General features: G+C 43.4%; 1 protein-coding gene across 1 annotated transcript in view; it reads right to left on the bottom strand.

Moving 5' to 3' along the window:
- Nucleotides 1–10,288: 10,288 nt before the first annotated feature.
- zgc:165508 (uncharacterized protein LOC100101652 homolog) overlaps nt 10,289–14,779 on the bottom strand; it is a 45,693-nt gene continuing 41,202 nt past the window's right edge. The window contains exons 4-5 of the mRNA XM_037678001.1: nt 14,052–14,183; nt 10,289–10,947 (exon numbers count right to left, since the gene is read on the bottom strand). Coding sequence (XP_037533929.1) covers nt 10,289–10,947; nt 14,052–14,183 — 791 coding nt within the window. The remainder of the gene's footprint in view (nt 10,948–14,051; nt 14,184–14,779) is intronic.

The raw sequence follows: 14,779 nt of genomic DNA on the forward strand, positions 1-14,779 counted from the left end.
TTTAGCTCGGCAATAAACAACTGTGTCATCAGCATAGAAATGTATGGATGCATTAGGGATGTTTTTACCTACATTATGTATGTAGATTGTAAAGAGGGTGGGTCCTAAGACTGAGCCTTGTGGTACACCATTGTTGACTGTTAAATAACTGGAGAAAGTACCATTATGTTGAACACTTTGCCTCCGGTCTGAGAGATAGTTACAGAACCAACCAATAGTGTGTTCTGAGAAACCGATTTCTGAGAGCTTATGACACAAGATGTTATGATCCACAGTGTCAAAAGCTTTAGACAGGTCTAAGAAAAGTGCAGCACAATAATCCTTAGCATCCAGTGCTTCAACAACGTCATTAAGAACCTTCAGTGAAGCAGTGGTTGTGCTGTGTTGTTTCCTGAAACCAGATTGATGGGGGGGTAAGATGTTAAATGAGTCCAGGTAATTTTTGATTTGAGAGTTTATCAGTTTTTCTAGAACCTTGGCTAAAATGCAGAGTTTAGAGATTGGTCGATAGTTGTTCAGTGAGGTGGGGTCACCTCCCTTCAGCAAAGGAAGAACAAAGGCTGTTTTCCAAGTGTCTGGGATGGAGTTTTGTCTTATGGAGAGATTGAAGATGTGGGTCACAGAGACTGTGATGATATGAGCAGCCAGCCTTAAGAAGTAAGGTGGAAGTTCATCTGGACCTGCAGATTTTTAGGATCAAGATCTTTTAACAATTTATTAACCTCACTGACTGAGAATGGAGAAAAAGAGAAGGTGTGATTAACTGAGGATTGACTTGTAGGAGGCATTTGATTTGTAGAAGTTTGGTTATTAGGGGAAGTGGCTGATTTTCCATTAGTAACTGTGTCAAATAAAGAACTAGAAGCAACAAAATGTTTGTTGAGACAGCTCAGGATCTCGTGCTTATTTGACGCAGGAACAGAGTTAATGAGAAGTTGTGATGGGAGGTCAGATGATTGGGGGGTGCCTGAGAGAGATTTGATGGTTTTCCAGAATTTGTTAGGGTCATTTAGATTTTTGGAGGTCTGAGATAAGAAATAGTTGTGTTTTGCTGTTTTGACAGCAGTTGTACATTTATTCCTCATCTGTCGAAAACTCAACCAATCAGTGTCTGAGTCAGATTTTCTCGCTGTGGCCCAAAAATGATCTCTCCTGTACAGGAGGTCAGCTAGCTCTGGAGTAAACCAGGGGCTGTCTCGTCCCTTTATTCTGAACTGACGAAAAGGAGCATGTTTGTTCACAAAATAAATGAAACTATTATGAAAATAGTTCCAAGCTGAGTTCACGTCATCAGTTAACAGAATACGATGCCAGTCAAAGTGAGACAGATCCCAGAGGAATGACTGTTCACAAAAATGTTTCAGATCCCTTTTTTGAATTAATCTGGGCTTAGAAGGTGGAAGTTTAATATCTCTCAAAGCCGCTGTCACACAATGATCACTGAAAATATCAGCAAATACACTTGTACCAGGGGATTTGTGAGACATATTAGTTAGAAATAGGTCTAAGATGGATGATTTTTCAGGACGGTTTTTGTTTAATCTAGTGGGAGAGTCGATCAGTTGGGTAAGATTGAGAGACAGGCAACATTTCTTAAATTTATCACAGAGGGGGGTCGACTTACACCAATCAATGTTGAGGTCTCCAGCCAAAAGGATCTCTTTGAATTTTAAATTACCAAGAAATTCCATCAGGGCAGACAGAGCCTCAGGTGTTGCTGAAGGTGGGCAATAACAGCAGACTACAGATAATATCTGGCCTCCATTCAAGGTGATGTCTACAGATAAGGCTTCAAACTGATTTGGAATTGTTTTAGAAGACACAAGACTAGCAACCAAAGAATCTCTGATGTAAACAGTGACTCCCCCCTCCCCCTTTTTTAACGATCACAGCGGTAGATGTTAAATCCACTGATTGCCAGGTCATTATTGAGTATAGATTTGTTGAGCCAGGTTTCAGAGATGAAGAAAACATCTGCCCCAGAAGAACTGACCAGAATTTTCAAGGCATCAAGTTTTCTCAGAAGGCTACGAGTGTTTACATGCAGAAAATGAAGCCCAGACACGTTTTTAAAGTAATTTGGTGTGCTATAATTAGTGGGGGGTCCAGGGTTGGGCTGAATCCCAGAGAGCAGTAACAACATTATTATCAGACATTTTCTTGAGTTTTTTGTGACTGATGTGTAATTACAGGAGTTAACAGTGTGACAATTAACCCCATAATCGAACCATGAGAAACATTAACGAAGACGCGATCATTCATAACCCAAAAACAGTGAAAGTTGCAGTGATGGGCAGATTCAGGTGTATTAACAAGATTCAGTGACTCCAGATAATCTGATAACGGAAAATAGTGACAATAATATGAATGATGCAGAAAAGTTTCAGACCATAAAACGCCACAGTTCAAATGTGCAAACAAACCGGACGATGTGGCCCAACTGCAGTTTGAGTTGGGCTGAGGGGGGCTCCGGCCCTCTAGTGAAGATGGATGAATGGATGGATGGATGCTCCCATGGGAAACAGAAGCTGGGTCCAGAATCAACAGGCCGAAACAGAAACAGATAATTCGCAGCAAATAGCAGAGCGAGCTGCCAGAAAATCCTCCTGAAGTGAAAGGCATGATCCTAGCTCGTTTCAGGTCAACAGGGGCCAACAGCGTGATCCGGAATAAAATTAATTATTATCCAGGTGAGTTTGGATGGAGGCCTGCAGCAATTCCGATACAAACTCCGAACTTCTCTCGAGCACCACGCAGCCCTGCTCCTCCACGCTGCTCCTTCACGCTGCTCCTCCGCTTCTCTGCACGTCACCTCCGCACCCGACAGCACGAGAAGCACCCCCGGTGAAAAACGAGACTGACCGGAGAGGCTAAGGCTGAAGTCGACACTGGTCCAGTCCGGTTCTGCACCAGTCCAGCTCCGGCGCTCCACAGCACGAGAGACGAAGAGGCTAAAGATGTCCCTGGCCCAGTTCTACTCCAGTCCGGTGGCCCGGTCCGGTGGCGCTTCAAAGCATCGGAGCGTCTCCTCCAGGTGAACACAGCGATTCCACGAAGGTGGACAGTCCTTCGGTAAAAGTAACGGGCTGCTCACTGACGCTGAGACCGGCTCTGTTGAAGACAAAGTCCCCCTTGGCCATGGTCTTGAGCTGGAAATGTGTAGAGTGCCCTCTCCGGGTCGGGGAGGAGGTCCTGCCCAAGTGGAGGAGTTTAACTATCTTGGGGACTTGTTCACAAATGAGGAGAAAATGGAGCGAGTGATTAATAGGCGGATAGATGCAGCATCTACAGTGAAGCGGGCGCTGTACCATTCTGTCGTGGTGAAAAGAGAGCTGAGTCAAAAGGCAAAGCTCTCAATTTACTGGCCGATCTACCTTCCTACCCTCATCTATGGTCATGAGCTTTGGGTTGTGACCGAAAGAACGAGATCTCGGATACAAGCGGCTGAAATGAGTTTTCTCCACAGGGTGTCTGGGCTCTCCCTTAGAGATAGGGTGAGAAACTCGGTCATCAGAAAGGGATTCAGATTAGACCCGTTACTTCTCCACATCGAGAGGAGCCAGTTGAGGTGGCTTGGACATCGGGTTTGGATGCCTCCTGGATGCCTCCCTGGTGAGGTGTTCCAGACCCGTCCCATCGGGAGGAGACCCAGAGGAAGACCCAGGAAATGCTGGAGGGACTACGCTGGAGGGACTGTGTTTCTCGGCTGGCCTGGGAGCTCCTTGGGATTCCCCCAGAGGATCTAGCCCAAGTGGCTGGGGAGAGGGAATTCTGGGCTAATTCCTAAGCTGCTAGCCCCGCGACCCGACCCCTAATAAGCTGAAGAAAATGGATGGAAGGATGTTTATTGTACAGATACTAAAACTATTGTAGTAACACAATATTTATTGTTTATCTGGCAACACTGATTTACCGGAAAACATCTTCTTCCCCACTTGCCATCACTGGTAAGGAACAGATCCAATCACTACAAGTGTTATGGTGCATGTTTTTCAAATTACTTTCACATCTATTTAGTAACTTGGTGGAATTTTAAATGTAACTAACTATAACATTTGAACTAAAACATACTCAATTAAAAATGATAGATATAAATAATGACTTACAGTACAGGGCAGCATGGTGGCGCAACTGGTAGAGCTGCTGCCTCTCAGCGAGCAGGTCCTTGGTTCAAACCCCGGTCCAGGGACCTTTCTGGGTGGAGTTTGCATGTTCTCTCCGTGCATGCATGGGTTTTCTCCGGGTGCTCCGGTTTCCTCCCACAGACCAAGAACATGCATGTTAGGCTGATTGGTAACTCTAAATTGTCCCTAGGTGTGAATGAGAGAGTGAACGGTTGTTTGTCTCGTTTGTCTCTATGTGGCCCTGTGATGGACTTGCGACCCGTCCAGGGTGTACCCCGCCCCTCGCACAGTGATTGCTGGACATGGGCACCAGCGACCCCCGTGACCCAAAATGGAATAAGCGGGTAAAGATAATGGATGGATGGATGGACTTACAGTACAAAGTACACTTAAATTAAACTTAGCTACATTAATATGGGTTAATGGAATTCACTACGCAGCACGGTGGCGCAACTGGTAGAGCTGCTGCCTCTCAGCAAGCAGGTCCTTGGTTCAAACCCCGGTCCAGGGACCTTTCTGGGTGGAGTTTGCATGTTCTCTCCGTGCATGCGTGGGTTTTCTCCGGGTGCTCCGGTTTCCTCCCACAGACCAAAAACATGCATGTTAGGCTGATTGATAACTCTAAATTGTCCCTAGGTGTGAATGAGAGAGTGAATGGTTGTTTGTCTCGTTTGTCTCTATGTGGCCCTGTGATGGACTTGCGACTTGTCCAGGGTGTACCCCGCCCCTCGCACAGTGATTGCTGGACATGGGCACCAGCGACCCCCGTGACCCAAAATGGAATAAGCGGGTAAAGATAATGGATGGATGGATGGATGGAATTCACTACTTTCAACTTCTGATTGTAGCTTTTAGATGTTTCTCTAATTTTGGCTTTTAGCTTTTTGTCACAGTTTTGGTTTATTTTAGCATATAGCCAGTGTTTTGCTTACTTTACCTTCCCCTCAGCTTGTTTTTAACATCAATAGTTAAACTTGTTCTTCAACAAATGTAGGCAAAAATATACTTTTTTTTTTTACAATACATTATTTTAATATGTTATATGTACATTTTATTATATATATATAATATAAACAAATATGTATTCAGCATTCACAGAAAGTGCAACTGGAATTAGATTTTTATGACTATATGTGTTTGGTAAGAAATATAAAGAGTTCAATTCAGTATTTAGGGGCAGCTGTGGCTGAGTGGTTAGAGCAGTCGTCATGCATTGCAAGAGTTGGAGGTTCGAATCCACCAGCAGTCACATGCCGAAGTGTCCATGGGCAAGACACTGAACCCCTCATCGCCTCCGATGTGTGTCCCATCCGTGTATGAATGTGATCTAAAGCTCTGATTAGTCTCTTTAGAATGATTTGTTCAATTAGCTTTGTAGAGATCTAGTAGAGTGCTGTATGAATGGGTAAATGAGGCACAGATTGTAGTGTAAAGTGCTTTGAGTATCTCGATAAGATAGAAAGCACTATATAAGTACAGTCCATTTATTTGTTTGTGAGCCCAGGACTGTCCTGCATGTTTTAGTTGTTTCCCTGCTCCAACACACTTGATTCAGTGATTCACTTCCTCAAGTTCTGCAGAAGCCTATTAATCACCATTCATTCAAATCAGGTGTCAAAGCAGAGAAATAACTAAAACATGCAGGATAGTGTTCCTCAAGGACCTGTGCTGGGAACCACTGAAATAGTGTACAGTGTGTACTCTTTTAAAGCTTTGTCATAGCTTGAAAAAATCCACATACACAATTTTTATTTTGTTGCAAAGAACAATATCAATATTTTATTACCTCGAAATAAAATCAGATGCAGCAAACAATTAATTTTTTAGTCCAAGGTGACATTTTTCAAATAATTACATTCAGACTAAAGAGAAAAACCATCCAAATAAAAAAAGAGGAAAAACAAAGAATCAGATTAAGAGTCAGAGGGAGGAGATGGATGTGTGTGCTTGATGCTGAAATCCTTCCCACTGAAGATGGTGGTGGTACAGTACATTCATCACGGGTCATCTTTTACTGCCTAACCTCAAATGAATCTTGTTCTGTCGGGGGCAGCAGGGGGAGTTGTATGGCTTTGCTTTCTGAATGTTCTTGAACCCACAAGTCATGAGGACTGTGGGCCATGTTAATTCACAGCTGAGGCTGATGTGGCTCAAACACAAAACGCCTGTCTGTCTATTGACTTCTTTCAATAGTTTCCTCACTTTGTCACCGTTCCTCCTCAGTACTACTTGTGTTGCCAGTTCACTGATGGGGCGCTGGGTGTGAGGAGAGCGGCTCCTGGGCCCACCTGCTTTGTTCTGAAATGATAAGTAGGTTACAGGGTGACGAGGGCACCACCACCAACTGAATATTTATGGCCCCCTGCCTCAGTGCTGTTCAACAGATGTTTTGATGTCTTTTTATAGCACTGGGTCCTCCTGCCACTATCACACATACATACAGCGCACTTCACTCTGAAAAGCATCCCACGATGTCAGTGCCTCTCTGAAACTACAAACCAAAGCACACTGCCCAGAGATACAAACACACACACATTTGCATGAATGGGAAAATGTTTCAAATTGATCCATCTAACAAAGGACAGAGGGGTGTGCTTGTTGTGTAAAGCTCAAAAGAATAAAAATACTGAAAGACAAGAGCAAACGCAGCAGGTGATGTGGACTTTCCTGGGACACTTGATTTTAAAAGTAGTCAGAAACGTGTGCTGGTGAGGAAGAGTGTCAAAAAATGGATTGAAGGGAAAAAGAGGATAAAACAAAAGACAGACAGGAGAAAGATAGACATATCCTGATATTCAGTTGGTTTTATAATCACAGGCTAATTGCCTTTTGGCAAAGGTAGCACTCAGATGTCCTTTTATTTATGTAATAATTCCCCTGTAAGGGGACAGGATGGAGTGACAGAGAGAAAAAACAGCAGAATGAAGGGAAAGGACATGCACAAAGAGAGGCGAGAGGAGGATGGACAGAATGGAGAAGGAGCACATTCATCAGGCTGTCTGTGTGTGTATCAGCAACAAATATGCTGCTATTCTTATGAGGACAAAATGTTCTCATACTGACTAATGTCATGATTCTCAGAAGTATAATAAAAAATACTAATGTAACAAGACTGCTAGGTTAAAAAAAAAACCCTGGGGGAGAAGATGAGTACATTCAGACAGAGAAAATGCATGCACAGTGCCGTACAAAGTGAGCTGATGAATAGAGGAAAAGGAAGGGTGTGGAACAATGGCACACTCGCGTCACTACGTCTAAACAAAAGCACAACCTCGCCTCGTCGGCATCGCCAGGCTTTTAATGTCAGCCGCAAGGACAGTGACGTAAATTACCATGCTGCAACCAAAGCTGCTGCAGAAGCAAACGCGCAGGAGATGCAACAGGACATCTGATGCTTGTCAAACTGTGCTCTTCCTCATAGAAAGGTGGTTGCAATGGTGGAGCCAATCTACAGTTTGAGCAGCACCAAAGAGGCAATATGATGATGATGATACAGTTTGAGAGGTCAAAGGTGATGTATGAAAGGCACAGCTTCAATGGTTCCCCCTGAGTTTTTTACTGTCTTATGCAACTGTCCTTAAAGTAAGTCGCTCACAACCCACCGTAAGTGCTTGATCACAGGGTCCTGGAGATCACCAATGAAATGTTTGGGACAAAGCACTTGTTTCAGTGCAGCCAGCATAGGTGACTTGCTCAAAGGATGAGAAAAACTGCAGTCTGCCTGTGGAACAGTGGTACAGTGATGTCACACATGATTAACCCATTGTGCCTGCCAAGAGTTCAGCCTGCATTTGTGTCAAATGTCACGATCCCTCCTGATGTTCAGCAATGGGTATAAGCAGAGGTGACTGCACCATCTCATCCGTCATTATTACAATGAACGTTGTATTTATTTTTTGTAAACAGTTCCAGTTAGAATGTTGGAAAACGGTACTCGGGAAGAAAGGAGCAAAAGGAAAACCAGTGGCACCTCCAGGGAGAAAACTGCTTGAAACGGCAGAGGAGCGTGGAGTACTTTTGAGACACCCAAATTGTAAAGCCTCTATCAGTCTTGCTCCTGACTTGGCTAAAGAAGTGCAGGGTCTGTACATAACGATGTTTATTTGTCACAAGACTTGTAGAATTTGCATGTGCAGGATCAAAAGTCTCCACGGCCAATCCACCACCTTCTACCTTCTACTTCAAATCTCAAACACAGTTAGGATGATTTTTTCCCATGGACTACCTGTCGGAGCACTTACAGCAGGTTGAAAGTAAACATAAGTCAGTCATGCCATCCTTGTTTTTGCTTATGACTCCTTTATCTCCAGAAGCAGTAAAACAGCTACCCCACACTCTGTTTTAAAGGGAATCGCTGCATCAGAGGGGTTTTGGAATGAATATACAGCGCAAGCTTTAGGTGCTTGCTGACATCTTACAGTTCACAATCGTACAGTTTCAGAAAATGTCAAATACAAACTTTGTTGAGTTTCATTAAAAAAAATAAAATAAAATAAAGCTTATAGACGTGGGGACTGAGTCTGTGCTTGAATTACTTGTTGAAAATAACGGCACACCAGACGTTGTCTCACGCTAAATCCCAGGCACACGCACACGTGGAGGATGGACACAAAGGAGTGGTGTTGTGCATGTGGGCCGAAAGCATCCATGCTCTGCTCCAATGGGATTTTTCCTGAGTTGTATGAATGACGGCTCCCTCAGAGAGCACCTGCACGGCGCTCCTGATGTCACCATGGAGATGGTAGATTCTGACACAGAAACATTTTTCAAGCATCATAAAAAGGGAAAATACAGAATAAAAGGCAAAGTTTTTTAAAAGTCAGTATGAGAAGAATAAATCCAAAAATTAAGGAAACAAAAATTATTCTTCATGAGGACTATGACAAATGGTAAACAATAACATATCACAGTATCCTCTTTTGAATAAAAATAAGAAAAAAACCTTTTTTGTTCACATTTGTAGTATTTTTTCCCAGTAGACTATATCACACAGTGATAACGAAGAACAGGAGAAATCTACAGCCACGTTAGCTTCGTGCAAAAAAACACATACACTGGCACGCCGCAAAGGCAAAGAGATCAAGCAAGACGGTGCATACAAAAATATAGAAAAATCTCCAATGAAACTTATCTCTTCACAGGAAAAAAATTGCTTCTTCTTGCTAAACATCCATCATTGAAGCGCCATTTCAGGAACGTTCTGTTTGAGTTTTTTATCATCTCTGTTTATGCTGTTGTGTGTTTCTGTTGTTGTTGGTTTTAAGACCACCAAAGTTCTGGTGTCTTCCATGCAGGAATCCACAGAATGTCAGACAATGTCCAGTTAATGTCTTCGGGTCATAATGCTGATAAGAACATTGTGAACAACAACAGGTTTGACTGATAGAAAACTAGTAGAATAAAAGCATACCATTCCTGTTATACCAGAGGTGACAAACCTTTTTTTACTTTATGTTAAAATATGTACCATTTCCTGTCACTTTGAAGACATTCCAGCATTCACTTATAAATGGTAGTGACAGGGTTAAATAGTTTGGCATATTCTGCAAGCCATGCCCAAAAGGATACTTTTTAGTCTCTTGCAAAGGATGGGTAGAGTCTGAGAGCAGGTGCAAGGATGCAGTGTCAACCTGCCCTCGGATGGGAGAAGGTAGGGAGATGGGCAGGGGTGACACAGCACAGCTGAGATTACAAATCGTTCTTGAGACCAGGTCAGCCCATTGATTTTAGCACTTGCAGAATACATGCAGGTTTACTGTCGAGTCAGAGTCCTGGACTCGCAGTCCTTCTGTTTGCTGAGCAGGTGGAGCAGAGCCGAAAACCTTGGGCATCATACCCATGAATCAGAGCCAAGTTCAGCCCTCTCTGTTTGCACACTGATGAAAAAGATTGTTTGGACGCCTTCAAAACAAATAGAGTTGATTGGGGGGGGGGGGGGGGGGGACAGAGCACTTACGGAATGGAAAGAGGAACTGAACGGATGCAAGTAAGGCAAAGAAGGATGATTTGTACATCAGTCAGAGGGGTAGAGGGAGACAAACATCAGAATACAGCTTTAAACTGTCCTTCACCATGGAGAATGGCGGGGGTTGTTGCTATAAAACAGAAGATCCCCCCACCTTAATTGGTTGAAGTGCTTCAATACTATGGAGGGAGTCCAGGAGTCATTGGTTGTTGGGCTTGCCTGCTCTCCCATCCATCTCCTCCTCTTCATCCTCCTCATCCAGTGAGACCACCCCTGAGGAGGCCACATCGGACACCCTCCTGCGGGGGTTGTAGTCAAGTGGGTACTCCCCCCTGTTGCCCTCTGTCTCCTCCTGACCCACAGTGTTCTCATAGTCCTTGCAGGAAGTGTCATCATCCTCCCCAGGTGACAGGTATGTCTCAGAGTAAGAAGTGGAGTAGCAGGGAGAGTCCTGACCCCCAAAGGACCTGCTGCTTCGACCCACCCCACCCAGGCTGTGGAAGCCAAAGTCCCTCCCACCAGGCCCACTCTGCCCCACCCTCTGAAGTCGAGCCAGCAGCTCCTCTCCACCATGCAGCGCAGACAGGATCTTGGCAGCGAGCTCGGCAGCGTTGCTTTGGGAGTGGCTGCAGTGGTGGCTGCCCAAGTCGCGCAGCAGCGGATGCTGCTCGTCCAGACTGCACAGACTGGAGCACAGTGTGTCTGGGGAGGAGCCTGTGGTGGGGGAGGGCTCTCTGCTGCCACCTACCTCTCCAATCCCTCCCCCATTCTCAGAACAGGGCCTCCACAGACCCAGGTGTTGGCAAAGCTGGCTGTGAATCAGGTCCTTCAAGTACGGTGGATAAGAAGATGTCACATCTGGAGGGGATAAAACAAACTGAGCATGAGGTCCTGAAGTATAAACAAAAACATTTAGAGAAGAAAACTGAGAAGAATTAAAAATGTATATCAATTGATGCTGCAGGACAAGCTCATATGGAGTTTTGTTTACTAAAAGCACACAGTATAAACTTTTAAAATGAAAGGAGAATATTTAAAATAGAAATGTGCTGTAATGACAAAACACACGCAGTCTACGATAGTGGAGCCAAGAATTTGTGTCGCCAACTTGATACGTGCTAGATGGCATCCATAGTTACTGTCAGTATGACAACAGACCACAAATATTTTAGGGAAAAATAACTAAGCTAAGAAGGCCAATGTTGTGTAATAACTTCTTGAGATAATTGAAAACCTGAACTTGAAAATGGTGGCATTATATTCTACACTCATCTCCAGGCCAGCGGTCACTCTTTCAAGGATGAAGATGTTCACATCCTGGACAGAGAGGAACGATGGTTTGAGAGAGGAGTAAAGGAGGCCATCTTTGTGAAAAGAAATCGTCCATCATTAAACAGGGGTGGAGGCCTCCGGGTTCAACTGTCCCCCTCTTACAATGCTGTGATTGCTAGTATCACTCAGCCCTCTGTGAATAGTAAACAGCCATCAGTGTGCTAATGATCCATTGTTAGGCTGATGGTCCTTCTTGAGCATGTGATCAGCTGGTTTTGGTTGTCAGCAGCAAACTGGTTGATCCACTCTGAGAAGGTGCTATTTAAGAGACTGAGCTGAAAACAGCACCTCAGACTGAGGAAGTCTCTTGGATGAGAGACGAAACGTTTCTAGATTTTTTTGCTTTGTTTTGTTTTTTGTTTTTTTGAATGTCCAGAGGACCAGATTGAACTTTTTTGGATATATTCCACAGGTGATTATTATATGACCAAATAAGCTTTTGTCTAACTTGCACATTGTGTGTACCAATCTTTGTTGTCAGATAACTTGCTCATAAATCAAAAGATGTCTACAATTGGAGAAAAATGTTCTCGCTTTATCTCACATACTCAAAAGGAACCACACTCGAAGACAGGAGAAGATTTTTAACCGGTATTTCACTTGCAAGAACAGATTTTCAGGACAGGTTACACAGATATACAGGAAGTACATGCATGGAGCCCAGTTACAAGAATCTTCCATGAGCTCTCTGTGCATCTTGTTTTTATACGTTTATCAGTTCAGCCGAGCTCACAGACTCAGAGGCGTCCTTGAAGCAACAGCTGCAGTGTCACCCAGCTCCTCATCCAGCTTTCTACTAACCCAAACATAAGATTCATGGGCAGAGTTAACATTCTCAGCCATAGTAGTTAAAAACGTCCATAAACTTTGAACAAAACATCCATAACAGCCATGTCTCGAATTATGAGGATAAAACTACTTTATATAGAAAAGGGGTTGTAAGCTCAATCATCCAGGTACAAAGTACATAACAACAAAAAAGGTTAAATTGTGAGAAACGTTTAAGTGAGAAACGTTTTGATCCCAGGTTGGCTTGAAACACAGCAGTAAAGGCTACTACCTATGGGACATATGGCAGATTCAACTGATGACCCACTGTAGAGCAGGCACAAGGAGTTCACAATATGTGGCTTGACATCTAAACAGTACAGGCATCTTGTACTAATTCTTGTCTCGTGTCATCACTTCCAGCGTATTTCAGCAGCTTAAACAGCATTTTGTTTGTTTTTATCTTAAACCTACTAATGAGTGTTATACACTTATATAAATGTGATTTGATTTAATTTTCTGTTCATCATAAAATAATTAATAAAAAATACATATTTATTAATTATTTGTCTGGGAGAAATAAAATATGGTGTTTTTTGGAAATAACAGTTAAAAACACATTTTTTAATGAGAATTTCAACTTATTTATTTCAGACAGTCAAAATTTACATTTTTACAGCTAAAAAATAAAAGAAAAAGGTCAGTTTTAGTAAAAGACACTAAAATATTTGCATTTCTAAATGGAACACAGTCCACAGATTTGCTTCTAAAGAGGTAACTTGTAAATGCAACGCATCCATCCATCCATCCATCCATTTTCTTTACCCGCTTATTCCATTTTGGGTCACAGGGGTCGCTGGTGCCCATGTCCAGCAATCACTGTGCGAGGGGCGGGGTACACCCTGGACGGGTCGCAAGTCCATCACAGGGCCACATAGAGACAAACGAGACAAACAAACATTCACTCTCTCACTCACACCTAGGGACAATTTAGAGTTACCAATCAGCCTAACATTCATGTTTTTGGACTGTGGGAGGAAACCGGAGTACCCGGAGAAAACCCACGCATGCACGGAGAGAACATGCAAACTCCACCCAGAAAGGCCCCTGGACCGGGGTTTGAACCAAGGACCTGCTCGCTGAGAGGCAGCAGCTCTACCAGTTGAACCACCGTGCTGCGCAACGCATACAAAAAGTGCTAAAACACATACAAGTAGAAGTAGTGACAAGAAAACCTACAGAATGTATACCACAAAAATTGATTTCCTAAAACAAACATCAGGAATGCATGCAACAAAACTGAATTATATGAATTACATTTCTGCTAAAAGTAATAAAATATATGAAAGGAAAATCTTTAATTCTGTTAAAAAACGACCTGAGTGATCACTGACCCAGATCATAAACGATTCTGTTGAAATATGTTGTTGTTAGTTCACTGAGGAGTTTCTGCCACAGTGAATATCTGAATGTTAGCTGCCATAACCAAGATACTCGTGGGTGCATGTAATCAAGACGAGAGCTGCTGGACACTCACACTCTCTCTCTCTCTCGCTCTCTCTCTCACACACACACACACACACACACACCGCTCTGTGCATTTATAGCCACACTAACACACCGTCTTCACACAGACACCGTCTCTGCAGCAAAGGAAATTATATTAAACTTGCAGGAGGGATATCAAATCGCACAGAGGAACAAAAAAATGTCAGCGGAGGTAGAAAACTAGGGCACTGGGACAAAGAAAGACAAAAAGAGAAGGATAGAGAGATGGGAGGAAGAAAGAGAAGAATGGCGAATAAATCAATACATGTGATTTAGCTGTTCTTTCTCTCTCAAGTGCGCGCGTGTGTGTGTACCTGTGCTCTGTGTGCTGGGCTCAGTAGCAGGCAGAAAATCTTCATCATATGAGTCATCGTTGGACTCATCTCCGTCCACGGAGGACCAGGCCCTCAGCTTAGCCTCAGCGATGGCAAACTGCTCTGCCACACCTGCAGAAACGCATAAATATATACTTACATGAGCTGCTCGTACACACAAGCAATTACATGGTCGGCATGGTAACAGAGTCAGTAATGTGGCTCCACGTCCAGTAGCAGTTCTTTTGATGGACAGGTCTGTGAGAGGAACAGAGCGCAGCATAGATATAGACTGGACATGGACAGCATTCCCATTCCAGCCGCTGGTCCTCAGCCGTGTTGAGGCTGGTGCGCTGAACATGGATGTTTGATGGTGCTGACAGGCAGACTGCACTTCTGCCAGCATGGAGCAGCCAGTGAGTCAGACGTAGCACGTTTCACAAAAGGCTGAGAGATAAATATCTCAGCTGTTAACATTTAAAATGAGGATTTCTAGAAATCACTTCCAGAACAAATATTGAAGTCAAAGCCAGAACGAACTCATGGAGAGGACTGATGGGAAGCAAGGATAGAAAACAGTGTAGTTTTACAGATGATTCATAACATACATACTGTCTTTTTCAAATGTGTGCATTCTTCTTCTTTTTTTATTTTTTGTATAATTAAAAACACTATCTATCTATCTATCTATCTATCTATCTATCTATCTATCTATCTATCTATCTATC

The sequence above is a fragment of the Nematolebias whitei genome, chromosome 6 (genome assembly GCF_014905685.2).
Source record: "Nematolebias whitei isolate Nwh7 chromosome 6, NemWhi1, whole genome shotgun sequence".
NCBI classification, from domain to species: Eukaryota; Metazoa; Chordata; class Actinopteri; order Cyprinodontiformes; family Rivulidae; genus Nematolebias; species Nematolebias whitei.